The sequence below is a fragment of the Choristoneura fumiferana genome, chromosome 21 (assembly GCF_025370935.1).
Source record: "Choristoneura fumiferana chromosome 21, NRCan_CFum_1, whole genome shotgun sequence".
In the NCBI taxonomy this organism is placed as follows: Eukaryota; Metazoa; Arthropoda; class Insecta; order Lepidoptera; family Tortricidae; genus Choristoneura; species Choristoneura fumiferana.
In genome coordinates, this window is record NC_133492.1 from 3,250,530 (window position 1) to 3,267,453 (window position 16,924).

The 16,924-nt window shown below is 36.1% G+C and overlaps 1 protein-coding gene across 1 annotated transcript; it reads right to left on the bottom strand.

Moving 5' to 3' along the window:
* Positions 1-1,730: 1,730 nt before the first annotated feature.
* LOC141439953 (uncharacterized) lies at positions 1,731-14,879 on the bottom strand. The gene is made up of 8 exons (XM_074104417.1): positions 14,442-14,879; positions 13,533-13,677; positions 13,067-13,112; positions 10,678-10,828; positions 8,301-8,399; positions 6,063-7,208; positions 5,361-5,496; positions 1,731-5,030 (listed from the first exon to the last, which is right to left on the bottom strand). The coding sequence occupies exons 1-8, from the start codon at positions 14,721-14,723 to the stop codon at positions 4,975-4,977; spliced, it is 2,061 nt and encodes a 686-aa protein (XP_073960518.1). The 5' UTR covers positions 14,724-14,879; the 3' UTR covers positions 1,731-4,974.
* Between the last annotated feature and the right edge of the window lie 2,045 nt (positions 14,880-16,924).

Genomic DNA, 16,924 nt, shown 5'->3' on the forward strand with positions numbered 1-16,924 from the left:
TAGTATTTTGTTAGTAGTATTTAAGATTAGAAGCTAAGGTTAATAAAGTAATTATGCATTTTTTATTGAAATAAACAGTTTACATTTTTTTTTTTTTTTTTTTTTTTTTAGTATCACATAATCAGGTCTACTGAAGTAATTAAAAAATCAAAGTTCTAAGTCAACGCATTCAATAGCTGGTTTGTAAAAAAAATGTTTCCTTACAAATTGCCGTTACCGAAAAAGCTATAGGGTACTTGTAATTGTCCTAGAAACTTACATATAAATTTAGTATGAAGGTAGCACTTATAGCACAATGACCCCACGCTACGCACATTTTGCTTAGGAGCTTTGCTAACACTGGATACCTACAAATTCATAAGGAACCCTCGCGGCCTCGGTGCGCGAGTCCCATTTGCACTTGACCGATTTTTTAAAACTATCAAGATTCTCATGTGCGCCAGTTTGGATTCGAACCCGCCTCTACTAGCTATACACGCCAAATGTGCTACCAAACCCAACTGCACCACGGCCTGCTACGGCCAGCGCAGCTGGAATAATATTTTGTTTTAATTACAGATAGTTTAACTCAGTTGTGCGCGCGGCCCTATGTGTGCGTGCGCTTGTAAATATACAACTTTCACGTGACGCGGCACTCGTCGTCCGAGCACGACGTGTTCTTATCGCTTTACCCACACATAGGGCCGCGCGCACAACTGAGTTGAACTATCTATAAAAGAATCTTACATTTCATTAAGCAAACACACTGCCAATGAAATTAATTTAGCCAATTTTACAAAAAGTTGTGTTCAAATGAAACAAAGTGTATTAATTTTAAATCACTTTATTGGCAATAATGCATTATTTAAATAGCACATTATAATGATAGCTTAAACGGTAATCATTAAAAGCTAACTTAGCTAAAAATTAATAATAATTTCAGTAAATTATTTCATGCTTACAATATAAAGCTCATCAAGATTACTCCGCGGAACTTTTAATGCTACAACATGTCTTACCACTGACATCTATCTGTGCTGTCTCTGTATATTCGATGAAAATAGACAGAGACGGCAACACTAGTATCAGTCACTTAAAATATCAGGAACTCAACAACAGGTTGGTAAAATAGGCACCAGTTTTTTGTCAAAACTAATTTCTCGGAAGTGTTTAAGTGTCAATGGGTATTTCTCATTTTAGTGCACACAATCACTTCCATGGATGTCATTTCATTACCGTGGTGTAATTATACGCTTTCTAGTATTTCGAGAAAATGCTAATGTAAATTGCTAAATACATAAATGTAATAAATAAAGGCCAAATAAATTCACTAATTATTATTTAAACTATTTTTTATTTATTTATTTATGGCAAGTAACTCAGATTAAGATTTTTGATATACTATTACAAAAAGTTATTACAGCCACAATAACTCTTCGTAATATAAAAAAAAAAACATTTTCACCTCAGCACCTCAAACAGGCAGGTTTTGCTATGAGAAATCAGTGAGCAAAATCGCATTTTGCTCACTCCGTGAGACAAAGTAACTTTTTAATTATTTTTTTTTAAATGCTGAGTACAGTGTTGGGTCTACTTACTGAATTCCAAATATTTAAACTTTACTTTGATCTGTCATTTCACTTCAACACGTAAAAAGCGAGAGATAGGATCAAATGTGTTGATTACAATCTTAAATTAAATTTTTGATATTAAAAATATGTCGATAGATACCTAATAAATTAAATGACAACGAAATATTTCCAAAATGTAAATTTTCCCAATCTTTTAATAAAGTATGCAACCTCGTTGCACGAAAGCCGCTTCTCTTGTTTTTTTTTATAAAATAATTCCGTATACTGCCTCTTCAGTTGGAATAAATATTTGTTAAATTGAATGAATTTTTAACAAATCTATTTATGTTTATGTAATAGAAGTCTTAATAAAAGTCATATTTAAAGGTTTAATAATATTTAGTATAATAAATTATACGTTTACTGTTCAACCTTTTTAATGACTCCCAAGATGAGGTTGTTTGCTGTATTAAAAAAAATAAGTGTGACATACCCAGCACAAGAAGTATGAGATTTGTATTGTATCTACTGGACACTTTTTTATGGTTTTAAATGTGATTATTATATTTGTTTCTTAATAATCGGATTATATTTTAAAAAAATGTGTTTGTTTTTTAAACAGGTAAATAGGTATATATGGTTTTATTATTAAGTTACATTTAAATGATTTTCTCGCTGCTGAGGTGAAAAATTGTATGTGTCACACCAGACCAAAGTTTTTTGAATTCCTTGCTGCTCTTAGGATTCTAACCTAGAATCACTCGCTGACGCTCGTGATTCAATTATAGAATCCTTCGCTTACTCGGGATTCCAAATCAACACTCTCAACAAAAAACAACTTTGCTCTCTTGTTGCACAAATAACTATTGTATTGTGATGAGTTCGCGTGTCATAAATAGTTTGTGAATCTTTTATAACATTACCATTAGCATTTTCTCGAAATATTAGAAAGCGTATAATTACATCCACGGTAATGACATCCATGGAAGTGACAGTGTGCACAAAAATGAGAAATACCTACCCACCCATAGACGCTTCAACACTTCCGAGATATTCGAAAACACGGAACAACGTAAACTAACCATGTTTTGGCATATCGGAATAGTCTTAGATTAACCTTGACAAAGAATGTTATCCAGTGTCTTAAGTTTTTTTTTTATATTCCTATTTATTTAGATTGTAATCTAACACAATAACGATTAATTTAAGACTAGCATTATTACTATTTATTGGCTATATAGGAAACTAGCAGCAACGTGTACTTAAAAAAAATATTGTAGTAAATAACCAGGGTTTGTAATCGGTACCGAAAATACCGGTACTAAGGCGTTACATAGCGGCATTGTACCCGTAGGCACTATGGAACCAGGGTTTGGAACGCGGTTAGGTAGTATCGGTAAATATACGGATAAATACAAATCAGTAAATACGGCATTAAAGCAGTATGTACCGGTATTTTTGGTACCGGTTTAAAACCCTGACCATAGCAATCCTTGAGATGCAAAGACAGATCTAGAGAAAAAAAAACACGTTTAGGCACATGATCTATATATCTTAGTACATACTAAATTATAACATTATATTATAATTTTAACTAATAATAATGTTTGATGTTTAATGAGAATACAATTTAAAAATTATTAAATATATCCACATATATTTATTTCAAAAATAATTATTATAGTTAAGTACATGTCTTAATACATAAGTGCCAACGCTATCTTATATATTTTTTGCTGTTAGCAGTAGTTAGGTACAGACAACCTGACCTAGGATACTTTTTATTCATTTAGGTTTTTTTTTTTTCATTTTTGTCATAAGTCCTATGTCCGCCTCTACGTCATATTCTATTTATATTACTTATGCAGAATTCATCGAAATCTGTGCTGTTTCTTACGCTTGATTCAGTCACAAACAAAACTTAAAATCTTTAAAATATATTATATCAATAGCATTAATTATAACTAAAACTGTGCACCAATGGCACCTACATTATCATTATTGTAATTATAAAAAATATTTTCTAAATTAAAATTAAGCATTACATAGTGTCAAAAAACAAAGCGAATGGTAACAAAGATATCGTTCAATTAACTGTCTATTCAATAATTTGGCACAATTTAATCGCGCAAGTACCTACTTTAGCCGTTTCATTAATATGAATGAGAGGAAAACCATTAAATTGTAGACTATAAAATAATATAAAAGTACCTACATATTTCGACAAAAAATAAAAACGGTTTACTAGTCAAAAAATACAAACTGATTTTTTTGATTATTTATTTTTACAAAGACAGAACGATCTTTGCAAACACACACCCAGTTTTTTTTTTCAAATGATCATTTAAATTTAATAAATTAAACTAAATAAAACGAATGAATATTGTCGTAATGAAACGAATTATAAATATCTAGGGTCTCCCCACATCTACGACGCGGAATCGGCAAGAGCCGATAGAAAAAACCTTCATGACCACACTAACAAGTCATGGTTCTGCTCTTATCGGCTCGGGCGACGCCTGCCGACGCGTCGACGTCTTTTACGCTCTTATTGCGTGGACATAGAGTTTTTTGATCGGCTTAAGCCGATTCTGCGTCAATAGATGTGGGGAAACCCTTACACGACAAAATAAATTAAATTTAAACGGACCAAGCGATTTATCTCCATCAGAAAAAAAAAATAAGGCTGAATGTCACGTTGACTCTGTTTGTCCTTAATGTCTCTAAGCGTATTTTTTTAAGGTTTTTTGCCCTGGAACTTTTAAACCAAATCTATTTAATTTGGTAATAGTCTGAATTTAAAATTGGACAGTGAGTATATTCTTCATTTTTTCACAAAATGTCAAATTGAATTGTCATTGAGTTACCTACCAGCAACATTGAATTTTCTTAATCAGGGGGTCTCGAGGTTCCACCAAATTCGGAACCAATATAAAATAGCCGTTGAAAATAGTTTTTCGAAATATAAGTGTCTGTGTGAAATGAAATGAAATGAAATTTATTTGTCATCATAGGTATTAATTAAGTCATTTTTGACATTTATTATTCTAATAATGTAAATCGAAGAAAAAGGTTTTAGAATCAGTTGTGTTCGAATAAGATGGATAGAAAATAAGCATAAAGAAATTAGTCAACGGATATTTCATTATCTAAAGCAGTTGCTAATTAGTTAATTATAACTAAGATCCTCTTAAGCAACTAGCTAAAACTATTCCTTAACATTCAGTTTAGTAAAATCGCATTATTTATGTTCCCAATTCCGCACCATTTACCGCAATCTTATTTCGAACATTAAATACGTCTCGTTTCTTCTCGAGAAAATCAAAGTGAATGTCTATTTCCTTCAGGCGAAAATATGGATACGGAGAACCGAAATAAATAACGTAGTTTTAAATGGAATGAAGTAACCAGTTACTTACGTTTATTAGATAAGTCTCACGTCGATGATATTCCCATCCAGACAGGTCTTGTCGAATTGCTCTAAGTAATAAGTTAAGGATTTATTAGGTAATAAGAACCTAAAGAGAATTTTTTCCAAAAAATTTTTAAGCCGTTTTGTTTATTATTAAAAATAAAGCAGTTATTTCTTTGAGTGGCGGCAAAAACGTCACCCTGTCCTGTAAATTTTTAACAAGCTTTAATTTGTTGCTCTATTTGTTATTAGTGGGTCAGATCTCGCAAGCTAATTTTCACCCACTTTCAATGGTTGGATTGACTTGAAATTTAGCATTCATAAGTAAATTGGGTGACACTGCAAGTACTGTCAACAAAAAGTACAATCAGCAAAAAAAAAATATTTTTAAAGGATACTGATACATAGTTCGGCGTGGGACCTGTGGGCGTATTTGGCCACGACACATCCCGGAACCGTGAACTGTATCGATACCAGCTGCCCGATCTGGGCCAGCTTATCGCTCAGCAAGGCAAACGTAGTCGACGGGGGCAACTGTGGACAACACAATGGGTATCATTTAATTAACCCAACTATTCATAAGGAAAGATACCCGTCATATTGAGTGATCTCAATCTCAATCTTGTATAGGTTACTATCGGAGCGTTTCAACTTTTAAACTGCCTCATTTTCGTGGTCACATTATTTTATGAATGGGCTGTAGAATTTGATGATATTTTCGGTTATTTTTTAGACATCCTTTAAGTACTTCTACTAGAAAACCTGGAAACTGTAACAGAATCTTCTACCGCTTCAACAAAAATGTGCCCACGAAAATCAAACGGAATATGCTTTCGAATATTCTATCTGATTTTTTTCTAAATTCAAATAGCCATTTTAAATAGGTCCTAAAGTAGATATACCAATTTTAAAACTTACACTAGGATGAAAATAACATTCGCTTCCGTCGTCTGTTTTTCCGGATAAATACAATCTAGGTCTCTTCAAGTCAGATACACCTTTGGTCTCATCTGCACTTAACATCAGGTGAGATAGGGGTCAAACACGGTCAGTTTTATGTAAAAAGAACATACATTAACTTATTTACATAAATAACTTACATTACTGAACTGCAGTGTAGCTCCTGATCCCGCTGTGGGATGCACAGTAGGCCCGAAGGGAGGATGGGTGTTAGGTCCAGGCATAGCAAAATTAGGGCCAGGCATTGGGCTACCATGACCAGACATCATCCTTCCCAGTCCAGACATTGGACCGCTTGGGCCACCCATTGGACCGGACATTTGTCCAGACATCTGACCAGACATCGACCCACTCATTGGCCTGGACATAGGAGTACCAACTGGCCTGGATATTGGACTTGAGATGGGCCCAGGCATTGGCATAAACCGACTCGGGCCAGATATATTCCCATTTTGTCCAAAAACCTGACTATTCATTGGCCTATGGATTGGCATTGGGTTTCTAGGAGTATTTGGGGGAAACATTTGACTGCAGGGATTCGATATCAAAGTAGGGTTAACGGGAGCTATTCCTATTGAACTTGAACTTCCGGAACTAGAACCAATTGGTCTAACGGGGTTCCCAGGTCTTCGTGGAGCGGATGAAGGGGAAGGAGTAGACCGGCCCGATTGAGGTGTTGAGCCAGGAAACGTCGGAATAGACGACGAATCTGAAGATGGCAGAGAAACTAAGCTAGCCATGTGCACAGTTTTTGAATTAGCGTTCGCTTTCAATCTATCAGCATCATTTCCTGATGGGTTATTGTTGCCTTCACCGCTGTTCAAACGGATGACTACCACGTTTTTATCACTTGAATTCGAATCACGGTTATCATCCTCATCAAAGTCATTGAGTTCCGAAATAAGATGTTCTTTTTCTTCGTCTTTGTGTTCAGCTATAATCTCCTTTAACGCTAGCACTAAATCTTTGATATCTATCCCTTCAGAGACTAAGTTCTCCATAGCGATTTTCGCTCGTCTCTTGCTATTTTCAGCTTCAGTGACATTTTCTGCTTCTTCCGTAGCTTGCTCTTCTGGGGTCCGAAACAAATTAGTGTTTAAACTACACGCTTGACCTTTTACGAATCTTTCGTAATGTCTGACGACGTCTCTCACTGGTTTCCCGTATTTGGCTAGACCAGGTCCTACGTTATTTAACCCTTTGGGAAGGATAGCGCCATTGGATTTTAACATTTTGACAGTCAATGGTTTTCCGTATAACATTTGGCCGTTCAACATGGATATTGCCTGAAAAAATAATCAGAACTAATAAAATCAATTCATAATGTGGGGTACATAGATGCGCTAGAAGAAATATTGTCTTATGCAAAAATGCAGGTGGTAGGACCTTGTGCAAGGTCCGCCCGGATTGCTACCACCATCTTGCTCGCTAATCTTGCCGTGAAGCAGCAGTGCTTGCACTGTTGTATTTCGGCGTAGAGAGTAAGACAGCCGGTGAAATTACTGGCACTTGAGGTATCCCATCTTAAGGCCTCTAGGTTGGCAATGCATCTGCAATCCCCCTGGTGTTGCAGGTGTCTATGGGCGGTGGTGATCTCATACCATTAGGAGATCCACTTGCTCGTTTGCCATCCAGTCGAATAAAAAAAAATGGCTTCGGAAGCTTCTCCTTACGTTATATTTTTAAACAATAAAAATACAATACGATATTTATTTTGTAAACGTTAAAGGCGTATGGGCGTATACTTAAAGTTAAAAGTGGTCTGTGTACTCCAAACTACGTTGAGGTGATTAATAAATAATTTACGAAGCTTGATATCTCATTATGTTCACCTGACAAACCTGCGCTGTGAATGTGGTTTATATTGATCCTTTTACGAATTGAAGAAACACCTAGTAAAACTAATTAAAGGCGATTGACTGTTAATAAGTATTTTGCTAAAAGTATTACGTAGACAAAAGGCATTTCTCATTTCTGTGCACACCGTCACTTCCATAGCTGTCACTACCACGGATGTATCAACTCTTTCTAACACTCCAAAAAAAGTTAGTCTTTTGATGAGTACCTTATAGTATCGTATCATAAATAATTTGTGAACCCATCATAACATAACATAAGCATCATCATCATCATCTTTTTCGAGATGTTAGAAAGCGTAATTACATCCACGGAAGTGACAGTGTGCACAAAAATGAGAAATACCCAGATATCGCAAAGTAGCGGGTGATGGCAATTGTTTTCAGTTCAATCAAGAAAAAGTTTATATTTTTCATCATCCCAGCCTATATACGTCCCACTGCTGGGCACAGGCCTCTTCTCAGAACAAGAGGGCTTGGGCCATAGTTTTAGACGCGCCCTGTGCGGAATGGCTTACAGACATTGAATGTGTCGCTGGACCGCCGGTTGTGCACGGAGCACACGAGCACAGTCCCGGCCAACTCCATCACCTCCCTTAGATCTTCTTTGCCACACCTGAACTGTAAATAAAATGGTACTATAGCCCAGAAAATCTACTACCGATTCGGTAAAACCTCTGTCGAGAAGAACCCGACAAGAAACTCGACGAGATGTTTTAATGTTTATTTGGGCACAAACGGTACATGGTTCTTAAAAATAAACAAATTACAATTTACATAAACCAATAAAGCTGCCACCACTTACTGATACATTTAAGTAAAAGTAAAATGAACGGGAAAAAAAACTGAAAACAGGTTTGTTGGCTAAACACAAATACGGTTAGCAGTTAATTGAACAAAATTAAATTAACTATTTAAAGATGAAACTGCAAAACATGAATGAATCTACAATGTTATTTAATCTAATACCTTTAAACGAGCAATTCTTGTATACATATATATATATACTAGCTTTTGCCCGCGACTTCGTCAGCTTAGAATTCGGTTATCGCGCGCTGTTCCCTCTCTCGGGAACTGTGCATTTTTCCGGAATAAAAAGTAGCCTATGCCACTCTCTGGCCCAAAAACTATCACTGTGTCAAAAAGCACGTCAATCCGTCGCTCCGTTTCGACGTGAAAGACGGACAAACATACAAACACACACACTTTTACATTACTTGGTATGAAGGGGTTTTCGGGGATGACAAATCGATCTAGCTTGGTCTTATCCCTGGGAAAACGCTTATTGTCGAGTTTTAACGTCGCCCAGGTACTTTGAATTAATTAATTAATAGTGTAAGTTTACAGTGTACCAACAAGTCACCTACATACTAGAAAGTCAGATGCTTCACTCAGTATATTCACTATTTGCAGTAAGGGATCGCCAATGCCGATCAGAATTATTTTCAAACATTCCATCCATGATATAACGACGACCAGACGACCAGACAGATTTAGACGACCAGATGGCCTAGTGGTTAGAGAACCTGACTACGAAGCTTGAGGTCCCGGGTTCGATTCCCGCGTCGGGGCAGATATTTGTATGAAAAATACGAATGTTTGTTCTCGGGTCTTGGGTGTTTACTATGTATTTAAGTATGTATCTATCTATATAATTATATTTATCCGTTGCTTAGTACCCATAACACAAGCTTTGCTAAGCTTACTTTGGGACTAGGTCAATTGGTGTGAATTGTCCCGTAATATTTATTTATTATTATTTATTTATATAATCCAAACATTCCATGATATAATCATTAATTTTATAATACGCCTTAGATATTGTGTCACCTGTATTGTGGATTTGAGCCTAAGCCTAGGATTGGAACCAACTAATATTAGTTGCCCATTGTTACACAGTCAAGTGTTAAAGTATAATAACAAATCTAGACATGCGGTAGCGCAGGGTTACTCAAAGTGGGGTACGCGAACCCCTAGGGGTTCGCTATTCGACGGTAGGGGGTTCGCGACAAGGTTTACGTGACTCCAAAAACCACCAGGCTGAAAGACTAGCAAAATGATTAAGATTGGTTTTTGGAGTCTTTTTGTATTTTTTATTTCAACTCCAAATTAGTTCCTTATTTGTTTGTTATTTGTTGTTGTTTGTTTCAGTTTGTATTTTCGTTGGCAAGATGATTCTTACCTATATTTGTTACCTTTTATTGAAATAAATAATATACATTATATTATGATGATGATTGAAATAAAAATAACCTTACTTTCTCCAACAGTCAATTTTATTACTTTCTTTGGGGGGGGGAGGTAGGGGTTCGCTATCGTCTAGAAACTTTAACAGGGGTACGTGGAGCCATAAGTTTGAGAAACCCTGCGGTAGCGTGACAAGCCAAGTTCAAGCTAACAGAACTGGCGAGCATCACCGTGTGTAATTTTACCCGAACCAATTGGAGCCACTTTTGTCCCCCTCATAACTCAAAACCATTTTACATAAACATGTCAAATTTGGCTCATTTATTGAGACTTGTGAGATACATATGTGCTCCGAATTTCATAAACACTCCTCAAACGGTTATTTAGATATTAACATCCAAATCGAAATTTTTATCACTGACTCACCTATAGATCATACCTCTAACCCAGTTCCAGATGACCTAGAAAGTTCAAATTTGGCATACAGATAGGTAGCTGGGTGAATACAATGGAATAAATAAGAAACTAGTAAATTTCATATTGTTATAAATAAATTTCAGGACTAACCATTGAACTTGGCACCTTGGTACTTGGCACCCATTTAGATCTTACTTCTTTTATCGTTAAAGTCAACAATTAAGGCATACATATATCATAATATTGAACTTGACTCTCATTTCACATTTACCTATGTTTTGATGGGTTTACTTACATTAAGAACTAGAACCCAGTTTCTTAGCGTATCGGTAACCCCCAATGTGTTTAGGTACTCCGGCTTGACCCCGTATAACCCCTTGGGGTCTGTCCGCCACACGTCCAAGTCGAGACCCCATGGTTCTTCGTCTTCTTCTTCTTCCTTTTTCCTGTAAGTTAACTCAATCAATCAGTTAATCAATCGATTGACGTACCTACTTTTGAGGGTTCCGTATACGAAGGGTCACAAACGGAACATTGGTAATGTTCGCTACACTGTCTGTCTGTCACAGAGATGCATCTCATGAATCGTAATAGATAGACAGCTTAAATTTGTACATATGTAATTTGTATTTATATTACCGCTACAACAACACGTAAAGAGTAATTAAAATATATAAAAAAATTAAGGGCGTGTCCAAGCTACGTTGAACTTACGTAGGATGGCATGTATTCATGTACACCATCTATTAAATTACAGAAAGAACATGTTTACTTACAAAAATCTGCAATTGTTTGAAAAATGTCGCGGACAGAGAAGTGTCGGTAAAAAAGTTGATTGGCCCAGGTACATAAATATGACTTAACTGAGCATAAAAATAAAATTATTAGGTAAAGAAAATTGACAAATAAATTGGCGTTTAAAAACCTAGTGGCGATGAATATAATATACTCAGCGGAGCAAAATTTGGCCCACTCTACATAAAAAAATACCGATTACTGCATACGTTTGAGGGCCATTTTTCCGGCCACTCAGTATATTTATTGCACCAAAAATAATCAAAGTTGCCGCACTGATTTTAATAAAAAAAACGTTTATTTTTACCTCGACGATTCGCTATTTGCATCCATATCTTCAGACATTGTATTATTCGATCTTAGCCCACTGAGGTCACTAGATATTGTACGCGTCGCGACGGTTTTTACAACTACCCACATTCGAAAACAATTTGGAAAACAGAGACTATCTGTGCAACCACCGTTCAGAAACTGCTTTAAAACAAGACAAACACGATATACACTTTGCTGCTGTCAGGAGTCATTGGCAGTAGTGGTTGCTAACCTAAAGCGACTGGTTGCCAAAAATATAAGTTGAAGTTACAAAAAACTGTTAGTTCTATTTTTAGAGGTCTGTATCTAAGAATGACGCTACGCTATTCGTTTGTTCGTCATTCGGCTGTATCTCAAAAACCGTAATAAATTATATACAATAGGTACCTACAATACAATAAATAACTCTTTATTGCACACCAACTCATAGTAAGCAGTACAGAAAACACAGGTATGATATAGCTGAATTTATACATATTATTCCTATATTTATTTCAATTGCCGCTACAACAACATACAATAAAAATAAAATTTTATTTAAAATTCAGGGGTCGCCATACAAGAAACATATTTGTTTTTCGTTCTATCTCTGTATCTAACGGTTAAGCATACCAACTTCATACTATGAATAATTGAATACTAATATAGATAAATGTGGAGACCGCGAATCGGCAAGCGTGGTGTAGGACGCCCTCAGACTAGGTGGAGCGATGATCTTCGCAGGTTAGCTGGCAAGAACTGGATGAGATTGGCCGAGGATCGTGCTCAGTGGCATGCAACTGGAGAGGCGTATGTCCAGCAGTGGACTAAGATAGGCCGATGATGATGATGATGATGATAGATAGATAAATGTTACTGTTGCTTAACTATCGCAAACTATATGAAGGGTACATTATATTAAACTCTTCATACGGTCTTTCCTTCCTCAGTTCCTTCTTTAGAGGGGCTTACGGCTGATACGATGATGATGATGTATGAAGGGCATGGCTTATCACTGCGCGTACTGAGTTTTGTAGTACAGTCATGCGCATGCAGTTCTTGTCAAGGACTAACTGGGCAGGCCAGCGGATACGGCAAATTGCCATTCCATTCTGGAATGCGCCTCAAGTGTGTTGTTAAGGTTTTCGCATGTTGTATTTTGTTTTATACAGTTAATGATTGTTTCAAATTATTGTTTTTTTTATCGGTAAAAATAATTAGTAGGTCATGATTGTAATGTACTAAGAAATGAAATGAAATAAATTATTTTGCTTAAGACATGGTAACACATGGTTTTTATAAATTTGTTAATGTGCAGTGACACATCTAACCAAATACATTGGCATGCAAATATTATCTTATTAAATAAATTTAATAAAAAACACAATTAATTTTATAATATAAATTACTGAACAAAATCCCTTCATTTTATGAACTCCTTGCTAAAAAACATTTATAACTGTAGAAAATATGAAATTTTAGATGGTTCATCATGGTTGGACAGATCATGATCTAACAAAAAGGTGAGTGATAAATATTTTTTTTTTGTACAAAAAAAATAATTTGCTCAAGTTGTAAAAAATATTATTAAATTTTACCTTTTAACCGGTGGTCCTTCATCTTGTTCCATGCTATCATCAGCATCTTGATTGAAAACAAAAACAAAACTTCTTTAGTTTTTTAGAACACAGAAAAATAAAGTGGTGTGGAGAACATAACCCAGTTCTAGGGCTGGTGCATGGGTGCATGATGGGCAGGAACGATCAAGATTGAGAGAAATCATTTATTCTATAATTATATTATGTACTTATGAAATAGGACCAAAGCTGAATTAAGGGCCTTTTAGAAACAAAAAAGAATTTTCTTAGTTAATTGGTAAAAGATGGAGTTCTTATGGAACATACAAAAAATAAATTTAGATTCCATTTTGAACATGAAACTAATGATAGACTCATTCATATTAAATGATATTTTACCGGATAACTCATGTCTTACATCGAGTTTAGCTCAACATGTTTTTAGATTCCATTTCTTGAAGTTGGCTAGATAAAATAATTCACATACCTGTAACCTGTATGTTGGCTCCATCGATTGATTCAGAATTCAAGATCTTTTTGGCAGCTGCCATCTGCTGCACATTTTTAAAAATAACCCTGACAGCTCTCCTGTCATCCTTGCTTTTTAAATCTCTGACCACACAATGGCCACACTGAAAAATAGCATTAAATCAAATACATAAAACAATTTGCAACATAATTATTATGCTGAGTAAATTCAGAAGTAAAAACACGCTTGGTGAATCTTTATTACTAGATTCCAACACCATCTTCTTGGCCTATATGTCTCACTACAGGGCCCTCTCGCGGAATAAGAGAGCTTGGGCAATAGATTTCACGCGGGCTCAACGTGGATTGGTAACTTCAGGTGTGTGCAGGTTTCCTCGTGATATTTTACTTCAGTGTAAAGCTCATCATAAATTTCAAGTGCAATTTTGCACATTAATAAATTTCGACAATATTAAAGAGGTGCGAGTCCGGGCTCGAACCCCAAACACTGCTTCACTAAGCTACCGTAACTTCACCAGTATAGAGGTTAACATACTAAATACAATCAAGCCTTAACCCCTCATATGCAGGAATTAAAAAAGTATGAATTCTAATCTCATCTGTTATAATGAGGACAAATTCTGCTGATTTCTGATAGACTTATATTTGACATGTATCCGTGTCTTAAGCATATGAGGGGTTAAATGCTGAAAAAAACATGATAGTCTGTGTTTCAAAACATTGAATGTAAGTCCATTAGGACAGACTTGACAGAAAGACAGACTGAGGGATGAGCAAAATCATTTAAATCTATTTAGATCCTGTATGTAAAGAGGAACCCTAGAAAATTTAGGTTTTTAGATAATTTAAATCATTTATAGCTTCCAATTGTTATACCATAGTTGCCTATACATGGAGAAACACTTACCAGTTTTTCCAAATGTTCCTTGACCTGTTGAGACGACAAATGCTGCGGTAACTTTGAAATCAACAGGGATGCGGTTTGACTTCTTCTTTTCATTGTGGCATTGGATTTCTCGCATTCTGAATCATTATCTACGGCCATATTCGATGCCTCGGATACGTTAACATCTACTTTATTTTCCTGTTTTAATTTATAAACCTCTGATTTTGAATCATTTTGATTATTTAATGGTTCACACTTTGCTATCGAAGCGCTGTTTCTTCCACTTGCTTGATCTTCGGCCATTTTAAGGATTTTTAATATACCTGTCAATAGCTACCCTAGGTTAATAAACTGTAGTTCTTATGTTTTATTTGGTCAATTAAATTAACTTCTTTATAATAAATCACCGTATTATTCCCGACTCCAGTGTCCCGTAATCCCGTACCGGTGTGTTGTTTTTTTTTTGTCGAGTCGACATTTGACATTTAAGTTGAATGACATCTGACGTTTTAAAGATGTTTTTCATTAAGTTAAACCTTTGGAAAAACGCGAACGGACAGAAAGAAGCCATTTATAAAAGAAATCCTTTGGAAGACAAATTGAATTATTTTTAATGTGGATTTTTTATTATTATTATGAGAGGGAGGTAAACGAACAAGCGGGACATCTGATGGGTAACGAACACCGCTGCCCACTACTCAAGGAGAGTCATTGGTCCGTTGCCAGCCTTTTAAGAAAATACATGCCCTTTTTCTTGAAAGCCTCCAATGTCATAGTCATAGTTGTCACACTGCTGACGGAAGTTGATTCTTGATTCAGGCATCTCCTTTGTTTTGATTACTTAATAAACAAATTCATTTTCATTAACCGACGAAAAAACCGGAGGAGGTTCTGAAGTCGACGCGTATATTTTTTTTGTAGGTATTATGATCACGTATAACTTTTAACAGAGTTGTAGTCCGAGTTTGATAATTCTTTTTTTGTTTAAAATTTTATACTTAATTCTTTTTTTATTTATACTTACCTACCTCGACGTTGGTCCCATATAAATTTGGAAAAAAATACCCCAAGGGTGGGAAAAAATAAAAAAAAATTTTTTTTCAAGAAAAAAATTAAACCGCCGGAAAAACTGAAATGCAAAAAATAATAAACCTTTTTTATTTAACCTTAATCTAGGTACCAGTTTGAGGTCGGTGCCTGTTCTGATGGGCTTCTACCTATTACTCCTCCTGGGTCGTGCTGAGGCACCGACATTCGGACTGTACCCTTAGTGTAAGTTTTCGGTTACAAAATAAGTCTCGATCGCGTTCGCGTTAAAATCTAAATTTGTATGGAAACACGAACATCGCAAACGTCCCGCTAGAGGCGCTGTTCGTGTTTGCATACAAATTGTGGTTTTAACGCGAACGCGATCGAGACGTATTTTGTAACCGAAAACTTACACTAAGGGCACTTGTAGAAAAATATTTTCATGGTTTTTTGTAGTCTGTTAAGTTTTTGTTATAAATTCTTTGTTTATTTTCTTTTGTTACAATAAAGATTTTACATACATACATACCATTCCTAACTTAATGGCAATGTAGGATGTCTACTAAGTAGATGGAAGGATGACCTGGTTAAAGCTGCAGGTTCCCGGTGGGTAGGCCGCTTCCAACCGAAGTACCGCGTCCTTCCACGCCCCTTGCGCGTCTTGGAGGTCCATGGGGGACGCCTATGTCCAACAGTGGACGTCCAATGGCTTATTGATATGATGATAGTGATGAACAATGATTTATTAAAGTTCAAGGTTCAAGGTTCACTTGTGCAAGGTCCGCCCGGATTGCTACCATCATCTTGCTCGCTAATCCTGCCGTGACGCAGCAGTGCTTGCACTGTTGTGTTTCGGCGTGGAGTACTCTCGAGACAGCCGGTGAAATTACTGACACTTGAGGTATCCCATCTTAGGCCTCTAGGTTGGCAACGCATCTGCAATACCCCTGGTGTTGCAGGTGTTTATGGGCGGTGGTGATCTCTTACCATCAGGAGACCCACTTGCTCGTTTTCCATCCAGCCGAATAAAAAAAAAGTTAATTTGTTTAAGAAAAAAACACACACTCTTCAGCAGTGTTTCCTGACAACTATGACATCGGAGCTTTCAAGAAAAGGCCTTATACTTTCTTAAAAGGCCGGCAACGGACCAATGACTCTCCTTGCTTGAGTAGTTGGTACTCATGGACAGCGGTGATCATTCTCCATCAGATGACCCGCTTGCTCGTTTTCCTCCCTCTCACAATAAAAAAAGCACTTTCGCACTTTACATCAGATAGGGGTCCATCACAGCATTCACAGGTAAATCAATTTTTCATATTAATTCCCTTAGGCAGCTTCCATAACAAACGAAATAGATATGTTTCCGACGTTTCCGTCGTCCTCAAGTAATTTATTACTTTCAAGCGACAGATTTGTCAAAAATCCTCAATTTATTTCGATCGTGATTGCGAAGAGAATCAGAGAATTAATCATGT